This window comes from Eupeodes corollae, chromosome 1 (genome assembly GCF_945859685.1).
Source record: "Eupeodes corollae chromosome 1, idEupCoro1.1, whole genome shotgun sequence".
In the NCBI taxonomy this organism is placed as follows: domain Eukaryota; kingdom Metazoa; phylum Arthropoda; class Insecta; order Diptera; family Syrphidae; genus Eupeodes; species Eupeodes corollae.
Window position 1 is genome coordinate 36,940,935 of NC_079147.1, and position 11,549 is coordinate 36,952,483.

The following is an 11,549-nucleotide window of genomic DNA, read 5'->3' on the forward strand; positions in this document are numbered from 1 at the left end:
TGGTATGAGGTTGAGGTCCTTTCAAAAATATAGCTGACCAGATATATGTAGTTCCCTTCCTTGTTGTGGAGTTCATGTGCTGTGATGATGATATATGTATGTTCATATGTATATAAAGCTCTCACATCTATAAAGCAATATGTAGGTAGGTTTTAGGTTTTTCAATGGAAAACCTTCCTTTTTGTTGACCTGGAATGTTCTAATGTTTAACAAAACGTGAGATGCATACGTTTTGTATCAAAGTGATGTCAGTTCAGTTCTACTCATACCTATGGCATGGTCCATACAATTGTGGTGTATTTTGAAAATTTTTATTTTTATTTTCCTCCACTGTGTGGCGCTAATGTTTTGTTCTCTCAACTGATGGTTGGTGAAAACGAAAAAAAAAGAACAAACTGAAAAAAAAACAACTTTCCGCAAAAACCCTTTTATTCATATAAAGCGAGCAATGTTTGAACAGATGTGAAAAAGTTGTCACACGTTACATGCATTATCCTAGAATGAATTCCATGGGGAGAATATATTTTTGGAATAAAAGCGCAGTCATGCAATTTACTTTATTCTGCCTAATTTTTTACAAAGGTCAAAATATACTTTCTAAAATGTTTTCTAAGTTTACAGGAACTTAGGTTAAGTTTTTTTAAATTTAAACCCCCTGATGTCGTTAGGCAAGGAATTTAAAAAAAAAACAGCAAACTAGAGAATCAACGGGTGGCTAAGTGTGTCCGTCATAAAGTTAGAAGAAGTAGATGGCGGAATGAACGAAGGGAAGGAAAAAATACAAGACTTTCTTGTATGGGTCGCAATGGTGTAGTTGGTGTCCGCTGCAATTTTCCTTGAATTTTGTGTAATAATGGTCGTACCGTACTCCAAAGAGTCAGGTGGTAACGTAGATTGTCAGTGCTTCAAAGCACAGCCTACAAGAAATAGAACGCACATTTAGTAAAAATTGATGTTGGGTTCTTGATATCTCTCAAATTAATTTCATTCATCCAATTTGTAAAAATTTAATAAATGCTATAAAATTGGTAAAAATTTGTCTTCGACTAAAAATCTATTTAACGAAACTAGATTTTCAAACTTAACTATTCTTTATAAGAAAAATATTGTTGGTTATTTTAAAACTTGTTAGAATAATTCAACTAACAACTTTTCAAACCCAACACAAAAACCAACAATCTTTTAAGCAAGACAAATCGACAGACGGGATTGGAAATTGTCGGTGTGGGTCGCATCACAGCCTCTTTTTGTATATTGTGCGCTAAAGTGGTTATGAATACCCTTATAATGATTGAATACAGTGCGAGCAATTAGGAAAGGAGGATAGGAAAAGAAAGGAGAAACCGATGCACATTAGATTTGAATGTCTGCAAATTGCAATGAATGGGAAATATTGAGCCTCGTAAAGCATTTCACATTCGTGTAGTGCGGCTAAAGAACAAATCTCTGTACTTAACAGTACGTCCGAAATTGGGCTCAAGGGTAAACTGATGGGCATAGCAGTACGGGTATTACGGTTGAATTGTTTAAGGGGAGGAATGCAACTAGCTATTTCAATAGAGCATTGTTTATAAAAATAACGATAAAATAATGACTTCATAAGAACTTGCGGCGGTGTTCAAGAGGAGCAAATGTCTCGGTAAGTGAACGATCTCCAATCATTTTTAAAGCTCTTTTCATAAAGTTAGGGTCTTGATGAATGAGACATTTTTTTAAAGAAGTATATCATAGGTATAATTCAGTTATGTCATCAATCGGACTTATGGCAAGTTCGTGGATTTTAATAGGATGTGATGGCAGGATGTAACAAGAAACCGTTTATAAGAGACCTTCGGGGTAGAATAATCTTGATTAACCCATTAAATTAAAGGAGAAGACGAATTTACAATAAGGGATGACTCAATGGTGTGTTCCATAGCAATAAGAACACCTCTGAAAGGTCAGTGGTCATTCTGTAAAATAAGATCATCATTGCTATAAACGGAAAGAGTAGAAGGGAACAGTTCTTGATTTTTAAAATTCGGGTCGAATGAAGGCCTCTTATAGGGCCCATACACTACAAAAACTGTTTGAGCAAACGAATGTATTTTGTTGTTTTAAACATGTTTGTGCAAACTATTTGAGTAGAGTGTAGCGATGATGCGTGTTTGCGCAAGTAGTTTGAACAAAATCAAACAATTTTGAATTTGCCAGACCAAACACTTTATGATTAATTAATTTATTCCAAAACTTTTTTACAAAAAAAAAAATGTATGAAAATAAAATAAACAATAAGAAAAATAAGAAGAAAATTATAAATTTTTGAATTAAACAATTGAAATCATAGTTTTACCCAATAGTGGGCGAGTTAAGGACGATGGTGAGGGTTTTAAGTCTGCGAAAAAATGGGCTTTAATTAATAAATTAAAATGCCACATTAATGCGCAGAGCTTACTGCCCAAGATCGATGAGTTTCGGGATCTATTCAAGGAATCCGGTGTGGAAGTTATCTGTGTCTCTGAAACATGGTTCTCGTGCAATGTTAATGATCAAATGTGTTCACTGAAGGGATATAAGGTTTTTCAAGCAGATAGATTGGGTCGAGGTGGAGGGGTTGCAATTTTTGTAAAGAACATTATTAAATGTAAGTTGCACTGTGTTTCCGCTTCCGACAGTAAAATTGAGTATGTGTTCGTAGACGTGATAGGCTCTGAAAACAAACTTCTTGTCGGAGTAGTATACAGACCAAACAATAGCATTAGCTTTTTGCCTTTAATAAGCCTCTTGGAAGAAGTTTCTATTACCTGCTCTGATGTTATATTGTGCGGTGTTAAAATACTTTGTAAAAGAGTTAAAAAAGAAAATGAAAAGAAGAATCCAACTGGATTGCACCACGTTTTATTTCGGAATGACAAGTATGTCAATTCATTCTGATGAATTCACAAAATGAATATATAATAAAATGACAGATCATGTATGCAGATTGGCAAGGTGGCCACTTATTATTTTTAGCGCTTAGTACTTTTCAACATTCCGCCCACCTCGTCCAGTTATTGCGACGAAACATCTGGCCGCCCACCGTGTTCATCCGCAGAGTCGTTGTCGACAGGAAGTACGACCAGCTTTGAAATAGCTCGTTTTATTATTGATGACTGTGTACGGATGGTTGCAACCCGCACTAGATCATCCTCTCCAGTATGAACTTCCAAAACACGGCCCAGTAGCCATTGGGTCGGCGGTGCCCGTTCATCTTTCACTAGGACCAGATCACCCACTTTAATGTTGGCCTTCGATTTTTGCCACTTGCTTCTTACTTGTAGATCATGCAAATATTCACAGCTCCACCTTTTCCAGAAATCCTGCTGCATTTGTTGGAGTTGTTTCCAACGTGAGAGTCTACCTGTCTTGATGTCAATTAAGTCCGGTTCCGGAGTGGCAGTGATGGGACCGCCCACCAAAAAGTGCCCAGGGGTCAAGGCAGCAAAATCTCCAGTATCAACTGAAAGGGCTGAAATCGGCCTTGAGTTCAGCACAGCTTCAATTTGCTTGATGACTGTGTAAAACTCCTCGAAGGTTAACGTTGCTTCCCCGATTGTCCGCTTTAGATGGTGTTTCATGCTCTTGACTCCAGCCTCCCATATGCCTCCAAAGTTTGGGGAGCCTGGTGGAATAAAGTGCCAAGATACACCATGGCAAGACACGGATCGTGCACCTGCTTCCAACTGTTTTTGATAAGCCGTAAAGTCTTGTTTCAGAACTGCATTTGCACTTACAAACGTCGTTGCACAGTCGCTATAGATGCTAGAGCTGTACCCTCGTTGAGAAAAGAATCGTCGTAAGGCTGCAAGTAATGTCTCAGTTGTCATGTCACTAACGAGTTCTAGATGAATAGCTCTAATGCTCAGACAGACAAAAAGAGCGACCCATCCCTTGTAACTTCGATGACCTCGGCCTTTTGTTGTACGAATCGCATAAGGTCCGGCATAGTCTAGTCCGGAATGCTTAAACGGAGCAGCGGCTGTGCACCGAGGTGTGGGAAGAATTCCCAAAAATTGTGTTGTAGGTTGTGGCTTATGACGACAGCATATCAAGCATCGACGAATGAACTTCTGTACTGAGGAACGACAGTCGATAATCCAATAGCGCCTTCGAAGAAAGTTAATTGTCGTTTGCTTGCCACCATGCATAGTGGCGTTATGTGCTTGATCAATAAGCAAAGACGTAAGTTTACTTTCCTTAGGCAAAATGATAGGAAACCGTTCAGACACAGTCAATAGGGCATTTTTTAATCTGCCATTCAATCGTACGATGCCAGTATCGTCAATCATTGGATTGAGTTTCATTAGCTTGCTCTTTGAGCTGACAGGTTTACCCTGTAAGAGACAAGAAATTTCATTAGTAAAATGTATTCTTTGAACATACCTTATCCAAAACTGTAAGGCAGCTTGTCGCTCAGAAGCTGTGCACCAGGATGAGGTAGCATGTGGTTGTTTTAGTTTGATGGCAATATAACAATAGCACCAGCATGTTACACCAATTAATGTGTTGATGTCAGAATATTTGTAGAGAAGACCCAGTGCCATCTTATCCTCTGTTAACTTCGACGGCCTATGAGTAGCAAAAAGTGTTGTCACCTCCTGTACATCACTGACGACAAATTTTTGTTCAGGCCATTCTCCTTCATCTTTTTGTAGCCATGTTGGACCAGACCACCATAAGTCAAGACTATGTAGCTGAGAAGGGTAGACGCCTCGAGAAGCTATGTCAGCTGGATTACTTTTAGTTGGCACATACCTCCAGCAGTCGATAGTTGTCAGCTCTTGGATTTTGGTGATTCGGTTCGCCACATACTGTTTATGTTTTCCTGGGTTTGATCGAATCCAGCTCAGAGTTGTCTTCGAGTCTGACCAGCAATAGATGGTGATGGATGGCAACTGTAAGGTGTCGAGAACTTTGGACGCAACTTTTGAAGCAAGAAGTGCACCATTGAGTTCCAAGCACGGAACGGTAATTTTCTTCAAAGAAATAAGAAGTGACACTCTATATTCACCATCAGATGTTTTCACTCGCAGGTAAGAGACAGCAGCATAAGCAGAAGTAGAAGCATCGGAAAAAACATGTAGTTGGTAACTTGAGGCATTTACAGACGAGAATATCCACCTTGAAACCTTGATGTTCTCTATCAATGGAAGCTCTTCTCGAAATTGGTTCCAGTTCTTTTGATGAGGTTCTGGAAATGGATCATCCCAAGATATACCAGAAAGCCAAAGTTATTGTGACATAATTTTCCCTGTAATCACGACTGGAGCCAGTAGACAAGTTGGATCATAGATTTTGGCCACATCGGAGAGCTGTTGGCGTTTGGTGATTGGTGTTGAGAGTTTCGTGACGTTCACTTTGTAACCAATGCAATCAGTTTGACAAAACCAATAGATCCCAAGCGCCTTGGTTTCACGATCCAAATTAAGATCGCAACACTGTTCAGTCAACTTATCGTATACGCTTATTCCTTGTAAAAACTCGGTAGAATTTGAGTTCCATTTTCGGAGCAGGAAACCTCCCCGTTGTAGTAAGTTCTGCAGTTCCAGCTGTAATTGTTGAGCTGCCTCAACAGAGTCGGCACCGTGGAGACAGTCATCCATATAAAATGACTCACGAAGTACCTTAGCAGCTTGAGGAAAATTAGCCTCTTCATCGTTGGCCAGAGTATGGAGAACTTTGATGGTGACATACGGAGAGAAGTTTAAACCATAAGTGACAGTAAGCAATCTGTAGACAGCTGGTCGTCCTTCTTCATCTTTCCATATGATTCTCTGCATATCCGCATCGTCTCTTTGCACCAGTATTTGTCTATAGCATTTCTCAATATCTGCCATAAATCCAATTCGATGAGTACGCCATTTCAGGATAATCGCCGACAATTCACTCTGCAGTTTGGGACCTACATGATGACAATCATTTAGTGTTGTACCTGATTTATACTTCCTGGATGCGTTGAAGACAATTCTCAATTTCGCTGTCGACTCCTTGTATACGCCATGGTGGGGAATGTAGCAAGTCGGTTGAGATGAGACTTCATGAACAAGTTCCATATGCCCGAGTTCTAGATATTCGGACATGAATTCATCATACATCGTCTTCATTTTTGGGTCCTTCTCTAGGCGATTGAGTTGATGGTGAAAGAGTTTGTAGGCATCTTCTTTCGAATCCGCCAAGGTTGTTTGGTCGATGGAATTCTTAAACGGGTACTTGATGACATAGCGTCTAGAACAGGTCCGTTGTACCGTTTGCCTAAAGAATTCTTCGCACTAGAGTTCATCTTGTGTCATCTTAGAAGAAGATTCCACGTCTTCGTTCTCATTAAATTTCCACATAGACTGAACCAAATCTGCTAGCTCAGACTGTGAAAATGCACAAAAGTTTGTTGAGAGCGTTCTAGTTGTAGACTCGGGTAAGCGCCCGAAGATTATCCATCCTAGATGGGTGTGTTGTGCAACAGGTGCACCAGCAGACGATTGCAAAATTTCACCATATAGGAGAGAGCCATAAACATCGGCTCCCAGAATTACGTCTATAGATCCCGGTTCGCAAAAGTCTGGATCGGCCAGCTCCAAATCCATAAATTCACCAAACTGTTTAGTATCAAGACGAAGAGTGGGCATAAGAGGACCCAAATGTGGCAAAATTAATGCTCTGCAGTTAATATTAAAGTCTGGGTCTCTGAGAGAGCTCACAGAGATATCAACCAGACCTGTTGACTTTCCAACACTTGTGCCTCCTACCCCAGTCACCGGCATAAATAGCCAGGTTCGTTGAAGGTGAAGTTGTTGCACCGCATACTCACTAATAAACGTAGCCTGCGATCCGATGTCCAAAAGCGCTCGGAGTTTAAGTTTGTGCCCAGTGGCAGATTGCACTCCAACTTGAGCTGTAGCCAGCAGAACCGGTTCTAGTTGTACCAATGATTCGCCATCGGAATTTTCACACCTTGAATTTGCAGGGTGAGCTGGATTACAAGTGGAGTTCGTTCGCAAATGATTTGTGTTGATGTTGACGTGGGGTTCTTGAGACTGAATGCTATTGTGCAGCATCGTGTGATGTTTTTGGTGACATACTAAACAGGTGTAGTCTGACCGACATTGTTGTTGTGCATGATCAGCCTTAAGGCAATTTTTGCACAATTTTGCTTTCGTCACGAATGTCATTCTCTGTGCTGGTGTTTCTTTTCTGAAATCAGAACAAAACATTAGAACATGCTTACCAGAACACTTAGGGCACCGATTGACATTTGCTTGATGACTTCGAACTGGCTGTGCCTTAATTGCCTTTTGTTGGTTGGGCTCATTTTGTTTTGGTCTAGAGCATGCCGCCATAGCATCCAGGCCTTGTAGTTTGTTTTCCAAAAACTTTTCTAGCTGCAGGTAGGTGGGGATGGAGTTCGGACTGTCAAGTGACGTTTCCCAATATTTGATTGTGACAGGGTCGAGTTTTTGAGTCACATGTAGAATCAGCCAGTCGTCCAACTGGTTTGTTGGCCGTCCTAGATGCTGTAGAGAACGAACAGCTTCAGTAATTTCATCAAGTATTTGACGTAAGACGACATGTGATTCGTTCACCATGGTTGGCAAATTAACAATGTCGTAAAGGTACTGCTTAATCAATTTTCGCTTGTTGTCATAGCGGCCTTTTAAGATGTCCCATGCAGTCTGAAAGTTATCCTCGCTAACCCGAATGTTTTTGAGGACACTTGTAGCACTACCACGGAGACTACAGTTAAGGTAGTGTAAGCGTTGTATATCAGACAGCATTTTGTCATTGATGACACAGCTGGTGAACATATCCTTAAAGTTCAGCCACTCTTCAAACGATCCATCGAAAGTGGGTAGTTGCAGTGGTGGTAGCGTCGACTTAACTGTGCTGATGCCTCCGTTCACGACAAGACGAGTCGGAGTTGAATGAGACATCGGCTCATGTGTAGTTGTAGACAGCTCGTCTATTATCTCATTGAGATCTCCAAGGGCCTCGCAGTACGCAGATTCAATTTCGGCAAAACGCTCATCCGAGAGAAGCCTTTGCAGATCTTTCTCGTTGATTTCTGTTGAATCCATTGATGAGATGATGTCGTGAGCCTCATTGAATTTCGTCCAGTACTCTTCTAGCAATTTCCTTCTGCCCACGAGGTATCCTTTAGTCTGTTTCGCCTTCCCTGCCTTCTGTGTGTTAGCTGAGAAGTTAAAAATTAGTTTTGCAAGAGATTCTTCTTTGGCCAGCGCCATTAGTATCAAAATTAAACTCTTTACAAATTAATTTATTAACGCGGAGGATTAAAGTTCCCCGCAAGTGATGCCAAATGTTAAAATACTTTGTAAAAGAGTTAAAAAAGAAAATGAAAAGAAGAATCCAACTGGATTGTACCACGTTTTATTTCGGAATGACAAGTATGTCAATTCATTCTGATGAATTCACAAAATGAATATATAATAAAATGACAGATCATGTATGCAGATTGGCAAGGTGGCCACTTATTATTTTTAGCGCTTAGTACTTTTCAACATGCGGAGACTTTAACAGTAATTTTTTAGTTGATACTAGTCTTGCTGAAGGGTTGAGTATTTTTGGTTTGCAATCAGTAAATACTACCATGCCAACACATTTCTCAGAAAGCTCGATCTGTGATATTCAAAAAGTTGCACTTTATGACCAACTTTCTGCACCAGGTTTTTCAAGACATGACATTTCTTCATATTTAAGAACATTCCAGTACAGGGACTTAGGAAATATTTATTTAAATGCATTGGAACACCAAGCTAGAAATGTAAATTGGGAAGCTTTGTATTATATGCATTCAACAATGGAACAAGTACAATTCCTTAACGAAAATATTAAAATCTTGTACGACGCTTATAGGCCTTCTTGGTTCACTTCCAAAATAAGATTTCTTATACAGAAACGTGATGAAGCTTATAAATGGTGGAAACTATATAGACTACTGGAACTAGTACAAGAGATAAAAGCTGCTAGGGCCACGGTTTTTTCTACACGTTTAGGTTCATCTTTGAACAAGTGTCAGTTGTGGTAGAATTTAAGTGAAATAGGCATTGTTAAACTTAAAGGTGACGTTGACAATATCGATGGCAATAAATCGTAAATTTGTTTCGTTACCATCCATACCCGTTTCCATCAACGTTGAAAACTCAGACGATGTAAGACTGGGCGAGAGGGCCATAAAATCTAATACTTCTTGCGTTGATGAGATTCATCCCATATTTTTAAAAGTTATTTTGCCGATTCTCTTACCATACATAACTCATACTTTTAATTACACTCTTACAACAAGCGAATATGGAAAATTGCAAAAGTCATCCCTATCCCAAAAAATTCAAAAATGGATGATTTTTGTTTGTTTGTTGAAAGTTTTTGAAAAATTGGTACAAAGACAAACAAATGCGTATTTAAGTCGTACGAATCTATTAACGCCAAACCAATCTGGTTTTCGTAAGAGACATAGCTGTATTACCTCGCTCATAAATGTGACAGAAGATTTGCGACAATCGATGGATGAAGACAAAATCTCGTTTCTAGTTTTAATAGACTTTTCCAAGGCATTCGATTCCGTAGACTTCTCTGTTCTGTGCAACAAAATTCATAATGAGTTTAGTTTCTCATCCAATGCTGTAGATTTAATCAAATCTTACTTGAGTGGAAGAAAACAAGCAGTTGATATAAATATAAATTTATCTGAGTTTTTGTCAACTACTAGGGGAGTTCCACAGGGGTCAATTTTGGGTCCACTCTTGTTTTCATTGTACATTAACGCACTTTCTAGTATTGTAAAGTGCTGTAAAATCTGTATGTACGCTGACGATGTGCTGTTGTACCTAAGTTGCAGAGTCGGTCTCATTGAACATCATGTAACTTGTATAAACGAAGATTTGGAGAGTACTTCACATTGGTCTCAATCTCATGGCCTTCTATTAAACCCTTTGAAATCAAACTGAAAGCAAGCGTAAATTAAATGTAGCTTTCAACAGCACAGTTCGTTATATCTATGGTTTACGGAATATGAGCATGTTTCAGCGTTTTCAGTAAAGCTTTTCAACATAACACTTAACAGTTTCCTGGAGCTTCGTACTCTACTTTTGTTTTCTGACATTTTACTATCGCATGAACCCCGCTATTTGTTTTAAGAATACGAACACCTACTAGATCCGGACAACTCATTCATCCTTATCATCGGAATGCCAATTTTTTATAAATAGCATTCGTCTTTGGAATAGTCTTCCACGCGATATTAGGAGTATTGAAGATCCGCGAAGGATGAAGATAGAAATTAGAAATCATCTATCGTCTTTAAATGTTTGGGCATTAATTACGATTAGAATTAATGTAATTAGTTTTCTTCTTATTTTTCTTTGTTATAGAATAAATTGAAACTACTTTGAATTATCTTTTATACTACTTATAAAAATACTATTTGTAATAATAGCTTTTCACTAGCTTATAAGATATTGTATCTTACTGTGTTAAGCAAACAATAATAAATTGTTAATTGTTTTGTTTTTTCTGTTTTTTTTTTTTTTTTTTAAAGCCAAGGTAATAATCAAAGCTGTACATGCTAAATCACTCATTGCTCCGTGTCCGTAGGTAGGTCTGTTTAAGATGAAAAACGTCACGCAACTAATATCTTTCAAACAGTGTGGGGCGAAACTATGTTTGCTCAAACACACGTTTGAACAAACGGGTTTGCGTAGTGTATGGGCCTTAATATATTCTAATAATAATAGAAGAAAAGAAATGTTTTCTTAAAGAGAGTGTGTATTAGATACGAACAAATCTATCATGATCAGCTAGGCTACGTTGGAAGTGGGAATTGCGTTTTAATTGTCCTAAGATTTCAAGATGATTTGATACCCATTTTGCACAAAAATTGAAAAAATCATTATATTTTACATACAAGATTTTGAGAGTGATAAAAGTCAGTCCTCCTGTTGAATAGATATTGCTAAAGTTATTAGTTATTAGTTATACCAAAAATAAAATAGACGAATGTTACCAAAAAGTTTGCTGCCTCTAAGCTTAGAGAATTCGTATCAGTTTTTAATGAATATTCTGCTAAGTGAATTTTACAGAAGGTATGGAAGAATGGGATCAATAAATAAAGGGTTGTTGAAGATAGTCAAAGTAAGAGTAGGACTTAACGAAGCCTTTTGACTTTAGGGCTTTGATGAAGCTGGACAAGGAGTTAGATTTAAGGTTACACATGCCAGTAGATTTAGATGAAAGGAACCGTATGGAGTTTTTTGTAAACTGGTGATAATTTTAGTCCAAAACTTCAGTTGAGGATATGACCTTTAAGTTATTTGACTTAAATTAGGTTAACTATGATTCAACAATGTGTATTGGATGATATAAAACCGAGAATCATAGGCTTTGTAAAAGGAACGCATAATTTACTCCTTAAAATAAAGTTTTGTTAGTCTTTATAAAAAAACTTATTTTAGCAAAAATAACCATTGTTAAGAAAGCCCCGTTTATTTTTCCATGTAACTAATCTCTAAAACAACTCTTTT

The 11,549-nt window shown here is 38.3% G+C and overlaps 2 protein-coding genes across 2 annotated transcripts; both read right to left on the minus strand.

Moving 5' to 3' along the window:
- Window positions 1-3,029: 3,029 nt before the first annotated feature.
- Window positions 3,030-6,113, minus strand: LOC129954087 (uncharacterized). Its single transcript, XM_056067760.1, has 2 exons — window positions 5,280-6,113; window positions 3,030-4,994 (listed from the first exon to the last, which is right to left on the minus strand). The coding sequence occupies exons 1-2, from the start codon at window positions 6,111-6,113 to the stop codon at window positions 3,030-3,032; spliced, it is 2,799 nt and encodes a 932-aa protein (XP_055923735.1).
- Window positions 6,114-6,287: 174 nt separating this feature from the next.
- On the minus strand, window positions 6,288-8,255 carry LOC129954096 (uncharacterized). The gene has a single exon (XM_056067770.1). The coding sequence runs from the start codon at window positions 8,253-8,255 to the stop codon at window positions 6,288-6,290; it is 1,968 nt and encodes a 655-aa protein (XP_055923745.1).
- Between the last annotated feature and the right edge of the window lie 3,294 nt (window positions 8,256-11,549).

Coding starts and splice junctions, on each gene's coding strand:
- LOC129954087 (XM_056067760.1), bottom strand. CDS start 6,113: ATGTATGATGAATTCATGTCCGAATATCTAGAACTCGGGCATATGGAA. Junction 4,995..5,279: donor CTTGTCTACTGGCTCCAGTC/GTGATTACAGGG, acceptor ATTTCTTTGAAG/AAAATTACCGTTCCGTGCTT.
- LOC129954096 (XM_056067770.1), bottom strand. CDS start 8,255: ATGGCGCTGGCCAAAGAAGAATCTCTTGCAAAACTAATTTTTAACTTC.